General features: G+C 48.1%; 1 protein-coding gene across 3 annotated transcripts in view; it reads left to right on the top strand.

The window, feature by feature from the left end:
* Positions 1-18969, top strand: part of STK10 (serine/threonine kinase 10) — an 87052-nt gene that overhangs the window by 38201 nt on the left and 29882 nt on the right. Inside the window, exons 1-3 of one of the 3 annotated variants that reach the window (XM_019506422.1) lie at positions 7967-8220; positions 11657-11705; positions 17251-17400. In XM_019506422.1, coding sequence (XP_019361967.1) covers positions 11660-11705; positions 17251-17400 — 196 coding nt within the window. In that variant the 5' untranslated portion in view covers positions 7967-8220; positions 11657-11659. Of the gene's footprint in view, positions 1-7966; positions 8221-11094; positions 11144-11656; positions 11706-17250; positions 17401-18969 lie in introns of those variants that run through there. The other 2 variants (XM_019506421.1, XM_019506420.1) reach the window with 2 other exon arrangements.

Here is an 18969-nt window from a genome sequence, read left to right as displayed (position 1 = left end):
TTTTTTTTTTTTTTTTTTTAACAGAGGAAGGGTGGTGCTAGGTTGTTTAGCTGAAATCTTTGCACTTGCTTTCTCAGCAGTTATGCCAGAAAATGGGAGCCCCTGTCTGAGGTATAGGTGAGGACTTGTTGAAAGGGATCGAATGGATTTTTATCACTCACATCTGCGTCTTTCTCTGAGGTCTGTTTATCACCAGTGATACAAGCTATTAGAGGAACAGGGTAGTTAGTAACGAGAATGGAAAAACTTTACTCATGATGGGGTTGATTATTACCAAGGCAACCCAGTGTTACCTAATGTGCACACATTGAATTTCAAGCAGCAGCCCATGACTTATGGTTTTTTACCTAAGATGACATTGCTTATAAGTGTTTTTTCTTAGTATGGTGCTAGTGTTCCTGCCTTCAGTTTAAATACAAGGAAAGGAGGACCTGAACTTTTGTCTTCAGACTGTTCCTTCTAGCAAGCACAGACACTGCCTTAGTGTTGCCTATGGAGACTGCAGTGTAAAAAATGACTCTTTAAAATTAGCCTTGCTGGGGTTTCTTACCTCTGGCTCTTGTTCCTTCTTCCCCCAGGCCTAAGGTGCCCGGTTTTACTTGTGAAAATGTGTGCTTTCTAACCACCAGTCAGCAAAAGAAAACCCCCAGCACTGAAAGGTTCTTTTATTTCACTGTCTTGTTATTATTAGTAATGAGGCTGGGCCCTTGGAACAGATGCACAGCCCTGGTGTCCTCAGCAGGTTTGTCACGGTCTGAGTAACAGCCAAATCCCGCTCTTCCCCAGCTATGAACTCAGCTGCCAAGCAGTAAGAACATCAGTGGTCACTACCAGCAGAAAGGATGCTCATGCATGTGTCCTCAAAGCAGCAGTCGCACAGCAGAATTGCACTTCCTGGCTAGGGACAGAATTTGCATGTAAACTGGTTTCAGTGATCAGAAACTGGTTTAGACCTGTAAAAGAACATACATTCAGTGCACATAAACCAGTTTCAAAATGCCCAAAATTGGTTTAAGATAAACTGGGTTAAATGTACTAATTTGAGTCAAACTGGTTCATGGAACTTCTGTCCCAGATCCCTTCCTGCTTTAAGTTAAACCAGAGTCCCCTAGCATCCCAGCATGCTTTTCAGCTCTGGGCTTGGCTGTGCTGTCAGCTCCAGAGAGCAGGGTTGGCCCCACCTCTCTGCTCTCTAGCCCAAGCAGGGGTGGGGATGTGGCCAGATGCTGGCCTGGTATGGCCCCCTAAGGCTAAGGGGACAGAGGGAGAGTTTATTTCCCCTATCTTGCCCTGGGGACCACAGCTGGGTCTGCCCGGCCGGGAGCCACGTGGTGCCAGAGTGGCCGATGGGGAGGTGGAGAGGAGCGGTGGCAGCTGCAGGCAGGGAAGCACTGGAAGTGGTAGCAGGCAGGGAGAGGAAGGGGCAGTGAATGTGCGTGCAGAGCTCGGCAGCAGCTGGGTGGGAGTACAAGGTCCACCAGAGCCGGGGCCAGCAGGGTGGCAGAAGCGCAGGGCCAGGCTGGCAGGGCTCCTCCCTCTCTCTGCTGCTCCACAGAGCCCCTGCCAGCCCACGCCTGACGCCCCACGCTCCTGCAGCTTGCTAATCACAGGCCTGGCTGCTCTTTGCATTGTTTCTTCTGCTTTTTCCTGTGGGCAGGTATGTGCCAGGAAACCCCTGCACTGGGTGAGAACTGCAGTGCTCCACATGTCTTGTTCCTAAAGTAGTTCAATGCTGTCTTTCCTCTCCCCATTTAAATGATTGTTCTGATGTTCCCACTAGGCTGAAGCAGCAAGTTACAGTTGACTTAGTCTCCCCAGCTGGGCAGCTGTGTTTCTCATGGGAGCTAGCTGTTGCCCTCTAGAAATGAAAGAACTGAAACTAGAGCTTGGTTCTTGCAGTGCCTTCTACCTAGAATGAAAACGCGGTCTCTGAAAAGTCTCCCAAATACCTCAGGGTGCAGCAGCCAGCAGCCTTTGAAGCACGTTGTCCAAGTGGAAGGTGGACTCCTCCCTGAAAGCATTGCATTTATTGGGTAACTTGAAAAAGGAGGGGAGGTGAGAGACTCCCTTGAAGGTAAGGCTGAAGCTGCAGCAACCACAAGGGTTACAATACTGCAGTAGCCTTTAATAAGGCAGGATCTCATTTTGTGTCAAGAAGAGTTAGTCTCCTGTGGGGACATGAGTAAACTTCCAGCAGGACCAGATAAATATTGCACCTCCCTTCCCATACACACGCTGTAATTTCACTGCTCTGACTGCGGCACTGCTCAGCTGGTTGCAGGCCTTGCAGCAGGAAGTGCGGGTGACTGCCTTCCAGGCCGAGAGATGCAGATGCTGAGCTGGAGGTCATAACATGTTTCCAAATGTGGAGTCCACGTTTTTCCACAGCCTACCAAAAGTGTGGCAGCATCCCATGGCAAGTGGCGCCATTTCTGCTCTTATTTTTGCTGCAGTTTTTGCCTCTTGGCCTTTCGGCGGCAGCAGCAGGGGCAGGGAGGGAAGGAAGGCATGCTGTGGATTGGCCTAGAGGCAAAAACCGTGGCAAAAGTTGAAGGGGAAGGCAGGTGTGAGAAACTAACACTTCTGAGAGCAAGACGGCAGTAGCCACCGCTAGACAATTGCGTGCTGGCTTCATGGGAATTCAGGGCCAGATCGGGAGGATGCAATTTCTCGTGAGGAAAAAGCTTAGTTAATACTTCTAAATGAGGCAGCTCCCAGGGCAGGCTGAGCAGCACCTAGCATTAGCAGCAGAATCTGTGACACGTGACGCACATACTACATCTTGTCCCTCACTGCAAAAAGCAGCACCTTGAGTGATCAGCCAACCCCTTGGTAAGCAATATGAGTGGATCCTGGTATCTAACGATTCTCTGTGCTGTCCTATCAATTAGGGCCCTTTTGTCTTCTCCAGAAATTAACTCTTGGAAGGCATAAAGGAAGCTTAAGCTATCAGCGAGAAGGCTAATGTCAAGGGATGATGCCAGGGACCCTTTCTGCTATACCTGAAGAGAGCAGAAGAGCTAGTATGAACTTCTCACATAAGCTCAAATAAAAAGACAGCTGAAAGGTTGTTGTGCCACTGGAGCACAGACTTGTTAGTTAGTGTGCAGAACTGCAGGAAGCTGTTGGTTATCTCTCTGCTACTGCAGTCTACTGTGCAAAAGCACCCTGCTGCTAGCAGTAAAGATTAAAATCCCCAGCACAGACCTAGAGAGGAAATTGTAGGAGTTGCTGCTATTAAACAGATTCTAGCATTGGCAGCTGTGGCTGGAGAAGAGGAAAGCTGATCCCTGGGGCATATGAAAACCAGCACCCAGAAGTTGCAACCTGTGCTGTTACGGCGCTGTGTTTTAAGTGGAGATGACCTAGAATCTGAAACACTGCTGTCACCTGCCCTGGTACAGTTTGTACCCTGTAGTAGCAGCCTTGACACTCCAGAATAGCTTTCTGAAAGAACGCTGAGGCTTAATGTTCACCTGTAAAAGTATTGCAGCTAGGTGCTAACCATTAAACCAGTGTCAGAGCAAGGCAGAAACTGATACTGTGGACTCTCCCCTCAGGAGGTGATATGAGGTGCTCAGCTCTAATGGAAGGATTAGATGTCCATGCTGCCTGTAATATGTTGACTGGCCAGCCAGCATGGGTGACTTTGAGCATCCCTTGCCTTCCCACTGCCGTGGAGGTGGTAGGGACATTGACAGGAAGGGACTTCCCCCCCAACAATCTTTGGGAGCAGAAAAGTGCTTGGCCAATAGACCCAGGCCGGTGGCACCCAGCCTTCTAACCACGTGCGCCGGGTGAATGACATGGGGCTGGCTCCATGGGTGCAATCCAGTATGCAAGGACCTGGGTACACACTGACCTGACTGTTTGCACCCTGAGCCACCTGTGCCTTGGCTTGAGCCAGCTGTATGCTGGCATGATCTGGCATGCAGGGCCATGTCATCCAGCCTGCAGGGCTCCCCACGGGTCTGGAATTTAGTTGCAAGGGAGCGGCAGTAAACGTTGCTGCCACTTCTCCTCCACCATGTGTCTGGATCCTTGGGAAGTCCCATGGGCCAAGTCTGGCCCACGGGCTGGTGGTTGAGCGCTCCTAACCTAGGCAATTGCTGCTTCAGATGATCAATAAGAAGTCTGTGATATCAAAAACTCTTGTTGATTTTATTCAACTTTACTGGCCACAACTGTGACAGCTTGGAGACATCAGTTGCTCCTCCCCGGTCCTCATTTAACCATATCAGCAACTTTTTTAAAAAAAAGAGAAGTTTCCTCTCTTTAGTGCCCTTTGTTTAAACTCGCCCTGGGCAAAAGCAGCTATGGTGGAGCGCAAGTTCCCTAGAGTCAACAAGTTCCTTAAACCCTACACAGACTTTAAGCAATGTCCTTCCTGTCCTTTCAGATCTCCCCCACCCCATGGCATCTATAAGACATGAAATTCATAGCCTGGAAGCCACGTGCTCTAGATTAGATACAGGTTGGAATTTTTTGCTGCATCTAAAAGGCTTTGCCTTCACTCCAGCTTCTTATATCAAATATAGGAACATAAGACTGGAAGGTCCACTCCCGTGTTGTCACAGGCAGTGTCATAAATTCCTTTAGTATGGTCCACACCCATTCTGCGAGGGCAGATGCAGTGCCCTGTGGGTGGGAAATGCAACTTGCCCTTTGTTCACATTAGAGGCATTGTTTCGGGGGAGGTTTCAGCCTTGCCTGTTACTTGCTGTCAGCAGAGCTTTATTTGTGGCAGGACATTGCATTGTGACACTAGCAAACTGGAGCTTCAAGTAAAATTGGGATTAACAACAACAGTGGTGCTCATAACTTTTTATCCATTGGAGCTCTCTAGGGATTTTTCAGCAAAAGTGTTGATTTGATGTGCTCAAAAGAGGGGACACTTGTTAAAAAGCACAAGAGTGGGTAGACTATGGACTTTGAGCTCATCAGCTTAGCTGAAACACTGGACCTGTTTGCTCCCTGCAGTTACTCATTGAGATTGCTTATGGTCTGCTTTTTTGCTGCTTTTTCCCGTTTTGAAGAGTCATAAGAAGAGTTGGACCCAGCTAGTCCAAAGCCCTGCCTTTTCTCTACATGGTGCTAGAGTTGTTTTCTCCTGAATAAGCACGTTAACAATACACTGAAAAGCTCCATAACAATTTGAGTCCGTGGTATTTTTTACGTTAAACTGGGTGACCTTTTTTTGGACTGACAAGCTTCCACCTTTGCATTAAGGGAAACACATGTTCCCGCTTTCTGCATAAACACAACTGCAGGCTGCACAAAGACCGGGAAAAGGGAGTGAGGGACGGATGCACCCCATGCATTTGGAAAGAGTTTATAGGCCTCATCTATGCTGGGCTGTGCAGGAAAGCTGAAGCAGATCAGTCGAGGGCATTGAGTTCCTCTGGGAATATGCTGATCCAGAAGCAAAGTGGTTTCAGTTTGCTGTGGGGTTAATCTTTGGTGTTGGGCATTTAACATCTCACTGGAATTGTCTTTTAAGACCATTTTAAGACAATTTCAGCAGAATTGTCTTGAAAGAACTTAAGCAAAGGCACAAGGCCTGTACATGGCTGGACTCATTTAAGTCCCGTTTTTGTTTTGGGGTTTTGTTGTTCTCCCGCCCTGGCGGGGGGTCGGGCTAGAAGATCTACTAGGTCCCTTCCGACCCTAAATCTATGAAACTATGTGGATGCACTGTCAGAACTGAAGTACAACTTCATCCTAACATGAGCTGAGGTCCCTCCACAGCTTTAACTGATTGGTCTTCACTTTTCCTGTGTCACCCCATGTGTTCCAGGCCTTGAAAAGAGTGTGGATTCTTGACTCCTCCCTTAAAATCCTGCGTGCTCTTTTGCTCCAAATGCACAGGGTGAGGAGGTGGCAGATCCTTCCTTGATACTTGGATGCGACTATAAGCAGGCCTCTTTCATGTATGCAAGATCAAAAGTGTTGCCCCCGTGGTTTGAGAGCTAGAATATGTTCTCCCTTGAGATCATAAAAACTCGAGTCACGTGATTGATTCTTGGAGCCAGAATGAACCCCTTTGAAGCTTAGGGCTTTCCATTAAATTGAAACCCAAGTCAGTGAGCATGTAATATTCTGCTTGAATCCAAGCAGTGGGCTCCAGCCTGTCACCCTCTGGACTGAGTCCAGCGGGGTCTAGAATAGCAACATATTTGGGGAGCTGGGAAGGTCGGGGCAGGAGGGGTGAACCTCTTTTGCTTTTAAAGCGCCTATATGCTAATATTCAATTCCAAGATAATAGACTGCGCTTGTTGCACTTCCCATGCCTCTATGTCTGTCGACTCTATTGTTTCTGTAGTCTGCCTACACCAAAGAATGGCGTCAGCCTATTTCTTATCATTGGGATATCTTGTGACAAAAAAAACAGTTCAAAATGCAGTCTGTAGTTTGACTGATGTAGTTGCAGTTGCACTCAGATTTCAAACCAAATGCTGAAGACGGGCACCCAGCAGATCAATGGCAGCCTTAACCACTTGGAGATGGCGAGTGGGGTAAGGAGCTTGTCACTGTTGAGGCTACACCTCCGCTCCTGAAGCCTTGAGCCTGTAGCCAGGTTCAGCAGGCTTCACTCAAGAAGTCCTTGACCTTATAGCACTGAGGAAATAGTTGTAAACAGGATGTTTGCCAAAACCCCTCCTAACTGCTGTAAGAGACCCAGCAGTGGGTTTTCCCTCTGTTGTTGAGTACAAGGCCCTGGATGGAGGAGGGGTGCGTTGGCTCACCACATCACCCAGTTTCATTTTGTATTTTGAGGAAGTGGCTTTCTGAGAAGGCTGCAGCCCAGCAGTACTGTTACCTGTGCATGCAAGGGGTATAAACATTTAATGTCATCCGTGTGCAAGATCCAGTAAGGGCTGAAGGTGGCTGAGCCAGGCTTAAGTCTTTTTGGTTAGAGGGAGGCTAGCGTCTAGCTACACCGAGCCATTTGTTCCATCGTTCCTGTGCGATGCTATTGTGCCAAATCAGTAGAGCAGGTGCATCAAACTCGCCTGGGGCCTCAAGTCAGATCTGAACTGCAGAGCTCCTCATGGGTTGGATCCATCCCGGGGCATGGGGACGACTGCTATGGTTGCCTCAGTGCCAGGTTTGGAGGAGGCAGGTGTCTGCCAGCAGTGTCAATGGATCTGGGCTCAGAGGCAGCAAGCTAAGCTCACTACCAGCAGCTATGACCACCAGAGCCAAACAGCTCCAATCGTGTGGCAGGCCATGCCACCGCAACTCGCAGTGGCTGGACGGAGAAGCTCCATGGGCCGGATCTGGCCTGCAAACCATATTTGACACCCCTACAGTAGAGGAATTAGTGCTCGGCTGCTGAAGGGTAGATTTTAGGTCCCAGCCACGTGCGTTGCATTGTAAGCCTGCATTTTCCCTCTCCCAAAGAATTTGCATTCTGAAAGGTAGCTGAATGAAGATACAGGGTGGCTGCTCAGTCTGTTTTTATTTACTGTGTTAGCCTCCTCTTCCCCAGAAAAGGGACAAACGGGTTTAAGAGAAGTGCTGTCTTAGTGAGTGGATGGGAAGGGCTCGCTTCCCAGAGATGTTAATGTGGCACGGGGTGTGGAGATGAAAATGGGCATAATCAGAGGATAGAAATGAGTGCCATCCCTGGAATGACAAGGTCCCAGGCTAGGCGTAGTTTGCAGAGGCATGTAGGCATGGACCCGTTCAGCCAGGCAGCACAGTGAAGCAGGTGAGAACTAGCATGGGGCAGAGTTAATCTATATCAGAAGTCTTTTAATAAGTTACAGGCATGATCAGTGCACAGGCACATCCACTCGTATCACAGTCTTTTATGACTGTCCTAAACTTGTCCAGATTCTCATTTAAACCAGGGTGCTTGCTCTCTGGGGCGTGTGAATGGCTGAGAGATCACTGCCCTCTCTCTGCTTTTAAATCTGACGAGGCTGTCTATGCGGTGGCCGATCCCGGCTTTCTGCGGATTTCCTCAGCCCTCTCATTTCATGGCTTCAGATTTGAGACCACAGCTGCTGCTGACCATCCAGAACAAGATTTCTACCTGACTTACAAATTAATGGTTGTAAGACCCAGGCGCTGATGTTTTCACTTTGTGCTGGCCGTGCTCCCAGGATGGGCAGTGCGTGCTTTAGCATTCCACCCCGCGGACTGCAGCATTGTGTGGAACAGCGTGTCCTGCACTGAAAGATGAACTCAGGTCATTGGACTTGATGAATTTAGGTCTGTGAGTAGGATTTATTTAAATTAGGATTTCAGGGCTGAAAAAGAACCCGAGTGCTTTCTAGATGCTTAGACCAACCAGCCCCACCCTGATTTATTCTTTGGCATCTCTGACTTTGGAAAGTTCAAAAATTTTTCAGCAGATTCCCAGAGTCTGACGATGCTGCATGCACATGCATAGACACCCACTTAGTCATTTTCTACTGTTTTAGATGTACTAGCTTTCCTGGCTTTCTCCTCCCCCTTCCCTTCTCCTACCATAAACCAAGAGAGAGGTTTTTCAAAGGTCTAGTGCATCAAATATTGATGCAAACAAAGCCGGGTTTATCACTTAGAGCTCTCCTCTGGAGACAAAAGATAGCCTCTGCCTAAGCAGAGCCTCTGGAGTACCATGTCTTCTCGCACTGCTGAGTAGCACGCAAGCTCTCCCGAGGGAGCATCTATCTAGGAGTGCTGAGGAGCTGGAGGGCTGGTGAGGACAGCTGTACGTTAGCTTCTGTACCTCTGCAGATCTCTTCTGAGTGACGGGAGGGATGGGGAGGGAAATGTCAAGTGTATTTTAACTTTACATGCTTCCAGCAGGGGAGTGAATGTTGCCTGGCTGCCAGTTTTAACCTCCTGTTTTGGAAGGGGCTGAGGTGCTCAGCACTGCTCTGAAGTTACATATGTTAGAGCTTCAAGACTGGGTCTCTAAATCCCTGACTCTTACTGAGGCTTTGCCTTCTGACATGTGCATCCCCCCAAAGAATTCAAAGTGCAGAAATAACCTGGATGCTCCGGAGCAGAACCTGTAGGTGGGTGCTCCTGTTGGACATGGACTTGCATGCAGTTGGGACTTGTGGCATAAGGCAGGAAGCTTTGTGACTGATTCAGACACAGGTCACATGGAACCAGTTTCTGGACTGAGCTGGAGGTTTCTGAATCCTTGGAAAAGGATAAGTCCCAGAACTGAACCCAGTCAAGCTGCCGAGTAGTAGTTCAGGGGACTGCCGATGAATAAAGGTGCCTTCTTTTCTAGGTGGGTTTCCTTCTGGCCCGTATGCCCCTAGAAAGAACAATAAAGAACTTTATTTTGGAATAGATTTAAGTGTCTTGTTCCTCCCGATTAATTAGTTTGCATGTGCCCTTTCTACAAATCCCTGCTGTCCTGAATTGCAGGCGAATATCTTGCCCTCTAATCCTCTGGATGGAAGTTCATGACTAAGTGCTGTTTTGCCTTTAATGCTTCTGGAAATCCAGGAGACTCCACAGGTGAAGAACTGCTTTGCAGATGGGTGGGGCAGAATCCACTCCTACTGAATGAAGTGAGGACTGACATTTAATCAAGGCTGCTTTGGCCTCTCTTGGTGACAGGGGGATGCAGTGACCCCATCTGGTGAGACTTGGGGCAATCTTTGCACTTCCACTCATGTTAAACTGGGGATACTTAGGTTTAACAATCTAGGTAATGCTTCTCTCTAGCACCAATGGGTGGTAAAACATTGTCCCAGTTCCTTCCCACTCTTCCCCAGGCAGTACTGATCAGTGTGGCCTCATCTCAAAAGCCGGCTCCATGGACAGGTGACATTTATGTGGCTCTGTCCTGTGGCACTTCAGGAAACAGCAGCGCTGTCCTTGGTCATTGCCCTCCGTAGTAAACTCTGGCATTTCACCTGCCTGGCTAGTTGTCAGTAAGGCACTGTGACACAGACAGGTATGGCCAGGACACTTTTTAAAGTGTCTTTTCACACTCTTCTCTCAACTCCTGAAAGTTTGATGCTGAGCTCATTGTTCCCCTGCACCCTGGAGTACATAGCGGCCAGTTATTAGGTCACTTCTTAGGGCTAAATTTTAGCCCAAAATAGCAAAATTCTCTTAGAAGGCAACCAGGCAATTTTAAATGCACTCTCTGAGCCTACTGTTGTGGGAACTCAAAGTTATAAATCGGTACAAAGCGGGGAAGGAGGTCAGTCACGTTTTGGGTCAAACCTTTGTGGACGATATCTCTCTTCTGACATAAAGCAAAGCAACCTGCTGTGATCGGACTAAGTCTCCAAGTGGCCAAACTTAATGATAATTATAGTCTGTACTGCCTACAGTCTACTAAAGGGCAAAGCCATGCAATTCGGTAGCACATTGAGGAATCATCTCCAAATGACATTAATCCATTCTCGTGTCTAATCTACTAAGAGGCTTTTGTTCTTGAGTGAGCAGTAAATCGTTGACCATCGCTAATACAGTTATAATCTGGCCACTCAGTTTGGAAAGCCTTTTGCATGGAAATATGGCATCTTCATGGTTGCTGCTGACGTTTTCCATGAAAAATGTGCTGGCAAAGAGGGCCAAACTACAGCTTTGCCCTCCACATTGGAGATTTGACACATTTCCAGTAACCCTGAGGTGTTGATGTAGGAATCCCTGACCAAAGGGGCAAGAGGTTGGAGCAGAAATTCTGAAACGTGGGAGAGGGCAAGAGGCATCTCGCTGTTCAGCAGAGATCAGGCCAACAGATAAAGGAGCAGTGCTAGCTAAAAGAATGCTGTAAAGTTGGTTGCTATGACTGAACTTTGAAGGGTGGTAGCAAAAATCAGAAGAATCCTGGGATATTGGTAAGGAAATGCTAATTCCCCTAGGGTGAGCAGCAAAAATCTGGCTATTGACTGCAGCTCTGTGTTGAAACATTTTTTTTTCTCAAATTGCTTGAGATCAAGAGCTGTGAACTATTGAACAATGAAAAAAAAATAAAAATTCCAAACTCCTCTTTTTAGAAACAAAATGCTGCATAGTTCTTCCAGCCACGTCAGCTCCTTGCTATGACAGCTATCTCATCCTGTTGGCAAGTTCACATATCTGGAACTGCCCCTGATCCTAACTGCAGTTGAAAACTGTAAACAAACATGAAGACAGGATTTAGACCTTTAGCTTGCTCCAGATGGGCCTCCAGGTATGAGGATCTGGGCTGGGTGGGATTTGCGTGTGTGAGTATAAAACCAAACTGCCTGTATGTTGTTGCCAAGGAAATGCCGTTCTGCTTCCTACAGTTCTGTGCAGTGGGGACCTCCAATGAGGTTTTTGGTGGGTTCAGCCATGTTCATGTGTGCCGTGTCTGTTGGAAACAGCATAAAGTAATGTAGACTCTGTCCCATTGTTTCTCATGAAATGTCTTGCATGATGAGAACATAACAGATGAAGACTATGTGGCAGGCTACCTTGGGAATGAAACTGGTTAGCAAAGCCCCTAGGCAGCTCCATGCAGCTGGTGGAGTGGTGAATACATCTGGCAGCACAGAGAACTAGTGAGAGCCAGCTATTTTGGAAGGGCGAGTAGGTAAAGCAGATTTAACTGAAAAGGAAGTCCCATCCTTTCCCATCTCATGGAGAGCTTCCCCTTTTAGAAATATTTTAGGCCTTTTATTTGTACATGACTTTAATCCCTCCTTTCTCCTTGTTTTTCTAGATCATGATTGAGTTTTGTCCTGGTGGAGCAGTGGATGCCATCATGCTAGGTGAGTGCAGCAAATTGTTTTGACAAGAGACAGATAACTCGGCACCCCACAAACTGCAGGGCAGTTCCTACCTCCTTGCATAGAGCTCCTCTGCTTTTCTTATCAGCAGACTTTCCATCCTCCTGCAACTCCTAGCATGTGGCTTCCTGCAAGACTCCTGTCAGATTATACTTTTCTGTATAACTTCTACCAGAAACCCTGCTGCAACCTTAACAGTGGAGCCAGCTACTTCTCTTCCATTGCTTGTGCATTGTTCACATTTAACCTGAAGGTGTGGTTACCTCTATGCAACCCCTTAGCTCAGGGGTGGGCAAATTACATGGACCAGATATGACCCACACAGGGATTTTATCTGACCTGCAGCAGGTCCTTTGGTCCCACCCAGCCCAGACGCAGGGGGTAGCTGGGACCATAACATATGTAGCCAGTCCATCCCTCTGCCCTCAGGCACACAGCCGAGCTGGAGCAGTAGCCAGACTCGCTTCCCAGCAGCAGCGGCTCCTTCTGGCTGCTGCCAGGCCTGGCCCCACTGCATTGTATCCAATGCTGGGGGCAGGACCTGCATGGTCAGGGAAGATGGGATTGAGCCACAGGCAGCTAGAGAGCAGTGTTTGGGCTCAGGATGGGCAGGTTGGGCCAGGACCATGGGGAGCTAACAATGTGGGGCCGAGGCCCTGGGGCAGAGCCATGATCCGCTCCCTGCATGGCCCTGTGACAGTGGGGTAAGGGAGGATGCTGTCCTGGCCTGTGACAGCTCGCCCCAAGTCCCTATTCAGGGCCCTCAGGCGCAAATAATTGCCCCACCCTGCCTTAGGTCCTTCTGTTTCATTCTGTCGTCTAAATCAGGGCTGTCCAACTAGTGACCTGTAAGCAGTTAACATGTGGTCTTTGCAGCCACTTCTCACACTGCTGACTTATGCCAGGGATAGGGAGGCTGCATGCAGCCAGCAGTATCCAGGGGTTAGAGGGGGGCACCCCTGCAGCATGTGGCCCCCATGTTATGCAGCACCTGGCCAAAGTGGGACAGCCCTGGTCTGAATATTACTGAGACTGGCAAACAGCCAGGCAAAGAGGGAAATCAGTGTCTGAGCTTTATGGCACTCCAAATGCATCTCTGCCTCTGGCAAGTCTTTTGTGGGGCTCCATTTATGCCACAGGCTGACCTGTACATTTGGCTATGGAAATCCTTTAGTGTATAAAAGTGAAAATAAAGGACTTAGGCAATTAAATCTGACTGTCAGTGACAAGGATTCTCTCAAGTCTCCACTGGACCACCTCTTGCACATGGTCTCAGCAGTCCCTTTTAAAGAGCAAACTGAGACTTGTTTTAATTCCAGGAATCTTCTTCTCCCTCCAAGTTGCGATTCTCTACCTAAGGAGAATTGGCCTTGAAAGTAGGTTGATGTTGGCTAGAGCAATGCAATGCTTCCTAGCATCCACTGTTGGTGTTGCAGCCCCATTGTTACTGAGCCCCATACAACTGTGTATGAGGACACAGTCCCTCCCACAGAGTCAACAGTAGGATGTCTGGGCTCTGCCCACCTGGAGACTGTGGGGCCAGGTGAGATGTGTGGCAAGGGTCAGTCTTTCCTTGGCTTTTTTGGAATGCCATGAAGATCCAGCTGCTGCTCTCTCACAAAGGTCCTAAGTCAAGAGTTGTCACGTCCAGGTCCAAGAGGCCAAATCAGAAACATTAGTTAACTGTGGTGTCCTGCAGCAATGTCCAAGCTACTACACGTAACAGTAATCTTGGTGTCATGGTGATTTCTTCCTCACTGTAAAGCAACTGTCATGGTGCTGGGGGAGGAAGTGGGCTTGTTATGATTGAGCTGTTGTGTAAATGGTAGGTGCCAGTCCAGTACAGGTATCATTACCATCAAGGGACATCAGGTCTCCTGAAACTCAACACTTCTGCTCAGTTGGGCAAGATATCATATCTTTGGTAAGAAATTCCTACCTTTAGAAAGGGCTGATTTAAAATGGGTGTAACAGAAGCCAAACTGTCAAGCTGTAGAAGCCAGTGGCTGGCAAAGCTCACAATCTTCCAGTTCTTTGGCTGCTAAAATAGGGAAATAATAGGCAGTGGGGCATCAGAAAAGGCTACAGTCCATATTGATAAATCAATCCCAGCGGTGTGTGATTTAGAGTTACTAAACAGTAAAGCAGGTCTGAAGAGTGGCAGGGGGGAAGGGTGAAAGTCGCAGCAATTTGCATTTTCTTTTGAAATGATGTCTCTTTACAAATCTTCTGCCCAGCTGTACATTTAAAAGCCTTGCTTTTGCCAGAAACTCTGCTGAAGGGAACTGAAAATCATCAGCTTTCCTAATGCAAGTGAAATCACTGTAGGGAAGAGGGGGAGATGGGAGGGCAGGGAGAGAAACAAACAGAATGGCTGAACCAGCATCTTTCCCTGATTCTGCGATTAAGTTCTTTGCTTTGAATGAATGGCTGTCCTACTTACCGTAAGCTCACTGTAGTCCTTTAGTCTCTCCCTCCTTTCACACACAATAGGTTATTCTGGCTACTCGGACCACATCTGATCTGGTTCCTGCGTTGTTCGGTGGGCACAAAGGGAGGATTTAGTACACGGGCTGGGTGGGGAGAGGAGGGCAGAGGCTTACTTCTTTTCAGTGTTGTGAGATGTTGCCTTGAGCGAAGGTCATAGAGTGAGGATGATCTCCTTGTGGGAGATCACAGGAGCATAACTTTGGTTCTCAGTCTTCCCAGCAAGTTGTAGGAATACAAGGTACCAAAACTGGGTAGCTAACATATACTAACTGTCTGCAGGCCTCTTTTCACTGGTACCCCACAACTCTTTTGTGTCCCTATGTGCCCCTGCTGTGGGGAGCTTTATCAAGGCCCTGCTTGGGGCAGGGATTTCAGTTGGCCTTCCCTTAAGCTAGGTCTATACTACATTTTTGCAGACATCCAAGTTTCATTTTGAGTGTGAAAAGAATTGTGCATCTAACAACCATAACCATTAGGCCTGTGTGAGTAGGCAGCTATTCAATCCAGCTTTGGATCCAGCCACTTCAGATGCCAGTGATCCGATCCAGAGCTCCGGATCAGGTTCCCACTTGATCCGGCCGAAGTGGCTCTGAAGCTTTGGAGCCACCTCGGAGATCCGGCCATAGGGTATAATGGGGAATCAATGAAATATCTATAAAGTTGTTGTTTTTTGTTTGATTTGGATGAAACTTGCAGAGGTGGTAGCCTCTGCTGAAAGAATGAAGCCTGCCAAGTTTCAAGAAGATCGGTGCAGGGGTTCGGGGGGAACTGCACCTCAAGTTGCTGACAGACAAAACTCGTGCCATGAGTGACACTGTGTGTGTTAAGGCGCAGCGGGCTGAAATCTGCAAGCATGGTAGCACCATGAAGCCTGCCAGCTGTCGGGGAGATCGGTACAGGGGTTCTGAGTTCTGGGGCCCTGCACCCCTAGCTGCTGACAGGCAAAACTCATGCCATGGGTGCTTGTGCAACTGACTGTCTCCCTCTTGGGGCAGTTGATTGTCTATATTGATTATTTCCTCTCCTTAGTCTGTGGTTTTGTAGGTGTTAATTGTTGCTAATTAACTGATTATGTTAGCTAGCTACTGTGTATTGAGCTGGTCCCTGAGTGAATCATGATTGATTGGTAACTGGTAACACAGTAGCTTAGCAGCCAGGCCTGCAGTAGTGTCTTCCCCTGCCCCCCCTCCCCCAAGAAAGACACAGTTGCAGGAGCACCCATGTCATGAGTTTTGCCTGTCAGCAGCGAGAGGAGAGAAGCCCTGCACCTATGTCCTTGACAGCTGGCAGACATCGTGGCCTCAGCAGGGGCTACCATCCCTGCAGCTTTCGCCCTGCAGCACCTTAACACACAGTCTCGCCCATGTCATGAGTTTTGTTTGTCCACAGCTTGAGGTGTAGTTCCTTCCGAACCCCTGCACCAATCTTCTTGAAACTTGGAGGGCTTTGTGGCCTCACCAGGGGCCACCACTCCTGCAGTTTTCACCCTCCTGTGGTGTAACACATACACGTGACAGGAGTTTTGCTTTCAAGAAGTTGGGGTGCAGTTCCCCCCAAACCGCTGTACCCATCTTCTTGAAACTTGGCAGACTTCATGCACTCAGCAGAGACTACAATCCCTGAAAATTCCATCCAAATCAGACAAAAAACAACAGAGTAATAGATATTTCATTGTTTCCCTATGATACCCTATGGCCGGATCGCCGAAGCGGCTCCAAACCACTTCGAAAAGCCTAACAAAGTCAGCGCTTCGATCTGGACATGCTGCTTTGGATGCCAAAGTGTCCGAAGCTTCTCCAGATCCAAAGCTCTGTCCGAAGCCTCGCACAAGCCCTAATGCATAGATTGGTAAGATCAGTCTGTGGTGAGAGGGGATCTGATAGAGTTTGGGCTTTCTAAGCACTGCTGTAATACAAATAATGGACTGTACCCAGTTTTGGATATTAGCTACTCTCAATACTCCTCTATGACTGAGCTGCTTGCTTAAAGGCCATTCTTTAAGGGTGATCTTGTGCGGTACTGGTTAATACAGTTCTGAAGATGCTTGAACCTCTACCAATTAATTGCAGAATAGTAGAGTAAAAGTCATGCAGCATTGCATTACTTTGTAAAGTGTCTATCTGAGATGGGCGCAAGGTATTAAATCCAGATCCCACTTCCTCAAAGTGTGCATAGAAACAGTATTGAGCAGCATTGAGGAATCCAGAGCTCCTGCAAATTTTATCCATATCAGACACAAAACAACAAAGTTATAGGTATTTCATTGATTCTTCATCATATGCTATGGCCAGATCTCCGAGGCGGCTCTGAACTGCTTCGGAAAGCCTAATAAAGCCAGCACTTCAATCTGGATATGCTGCTTTGGACTCTGAAGCATCCTAAGCACGGTCCAAAGCCTCGCACAGCCCTAATAACCATGCTTGCAAAAATCCCTGTGTGGACATCACTTAAACCAACAGAAGACTTTTGGTAGAGCTTGTGGTTGGGAAGGCAGTTTAATTACACTCGCAAAAGAAGAAAAGCTGGGATAAGCTGAGTGTCATGTTGTTTCCTCCCCAATGCTAGTATAGCCTTTAGCCCCGGAGAGTGGAAGAGGGCAAACCCAATGCTGATTTTTTTTTTTTGCCTCTTGCAAGCAGAATTTAAGTCTATTGTCTTCAAGGTGCTCCAAAAATAAGTACATCCAGTGCTTTACGGGGAGGGAAGGGAATCAGCATCTCAGTCAGGAGTCTGAGAAATTTTCATATCATGTTCACTGCTCCAGTGCCACGTAACCCACAGCTCTGTGTCTGAGGGGTGCTAATCGAACACCAGTTCTGAAGACGTGGAAGTATTGAACTGCAAGTGCCCCCTCTGGGAACAAGCTTTCCAAATAGCATGAGGCCAGTGACCTCTCTCACTGATCTGACACGTATGTGGTGCCTACATATGCCTGTTGTACAGCCTTGGGATTTCAGGCTGTATTTGTTGCTCTTGTGTAGCCATGTTTGGAAACCATTCTAATCTGCACTTGGTTTACCTGGTGGGTTTTCCTTAGAGTTGGATCGAGGCCTGACGGAACCCCAGATTCAAGTGATTTGCCGCCAGATGTTGGAGGCCCTAATCTACCTCCATGGTAAAAGGATCATCCACCGTGACTTGAAGGCAGGCAACGTGCTCCTGACCCAGGATGGCGACATCAAACTTGGTGAGCTTCTTAGCCCAAGAAAAACCAGCATGTCCTTGCATGAAAACAGGTGCTGGGATGTCACGGAAAGGATGGGTGTGTATCAGCGGTCTGTTCCATATGTGCTGGGTGTGTCGTATGATTTGGTGTGTTTTACACCTGCTGTGAGTAGCTTTACTTCACGTCTGACTGGTTTGTATTAAACATATGGCAACTGTACACAGCTGTCTGATAAGCCACATGCACAAGAGCCCTGGCTGTCAGCTGTGTAAAAGCAAAACTTCAGGTTGACATTGTCTCAAGGGAAAAATATCCCTCCACGGTTGGCAGAGCAGAGTTTTATAAGGGTCTTTCATCCTCCAACACTGCTTGACATCTCATAAAGCAGAGGTGTCAAACTGGCTTGGCTCCATGTGCTGGATCTGGACTGCAGGACTTCCCGTGGGCTGGACAGCCTGCAAGCAGCACCAGTGACATCCCCGCAACTGCTGGAGCCATTATTTCAGGGCGACTCTGGAACCCAGAACTTAGCATCGTTGCTGCTCATTTCTTCTTTTCTCTTGCCACCAATTTTAGTCACTCCTGGGTTTGGTGGCAAATAAGGTGAGCGAGAGGGACGGAGAGTAACACTGAACTCCCTGGGTTCTCGAGCTGCGCTGAAACAGCAGCTCCAGTAGCTGCAGAGATTAACACCTCTGTGGAGGGGCTCGGGCAGCCATGGTGACAAGCCCACAGGCTGAAACTGGCCTGCAGAGGTGGGTGGTCCAGCCCCAGGGGCCAGATTGGGCTCACAGGCTGTTTGACACTCCCCACCCTTAAACTATTGGCTGATGAAAAAAGAGAAACTTGCTGTCACTGTGCAAAACACAATTTTGGAAGGTAAAATATGCTGTGAGAGTAGGTGACCCGTTTAATCTGGGGTGTTGTCTTAATAGCTGCCAGGACTGGCATATGGGGTTTTTTTACCACCTACTGGCATGAATGAGGAGAAGAGAAGGATGTGTTTAGAAGGAGCAAGAATGTTGGTGCCTGAGCGTGATGGACGCTGAAGACTGCCCCAGCTACTGGCCTCTGGCTCAGACTTGAGAAGCCTGCTGCCCTGTATAGATAGGCTTCCTTAGCCTGATGCTCAGCAAATGCAGGGTGGGAATGGGGAAGCAGAATGCACACTTTATCTTTGCCATCAGATCTCTTTCTCCACAGGGAATTCCTAGTGTAAGATTGCCCAGCTTACGCCTTCAGGAAATTGCTTCAGCATGCCTTCCTCCTGAGTGTCACAACATGCCCTCTTGCTGAGAACAGTTACTTGGGATCAGGCAGTGGCTTCAGAGTATGTGCTCTGAACTGATAAATGTACTCTGGGCAGTGCTGATACATGCATAAAAGCCACGGGATTGTCTTGATGTTGTGCAGTGTGGTTACAAAGTGGAGAGGGAGTAGTTGTCTCATGTCTCGGGCACCTCTTCTTCCTGAAGGCACTTCTGCTGTCTAGTCACTCTGGTTACAGCAGCAATTCTGCAGTTAATTTAATTGCTTGGTTTCTGTTTTGTTTCACATCTTAGAGTAGGTGTGCCCGGAAATTGCCATCTG

Source organism: Gavialis gangeticus, unplaced genomic scaffold, assembly GCF_001723915.1.
Source record: "Gavialis gangeticus isolate Ggan-Ray unplaced genomic scaffold, GavGan_comp1, whole genome shotgun sequence".
Taxonomy (NCBI): Eukaryota; Metazoa; Chordata; order Crocodylia; family Gavialidae; genus Gavialis; species Gavialis gangeticus.
Note: the sequence above shows the minus strand (reverse complement) of the source record. Positions and strands in the feature narration are given on the sequence as shown.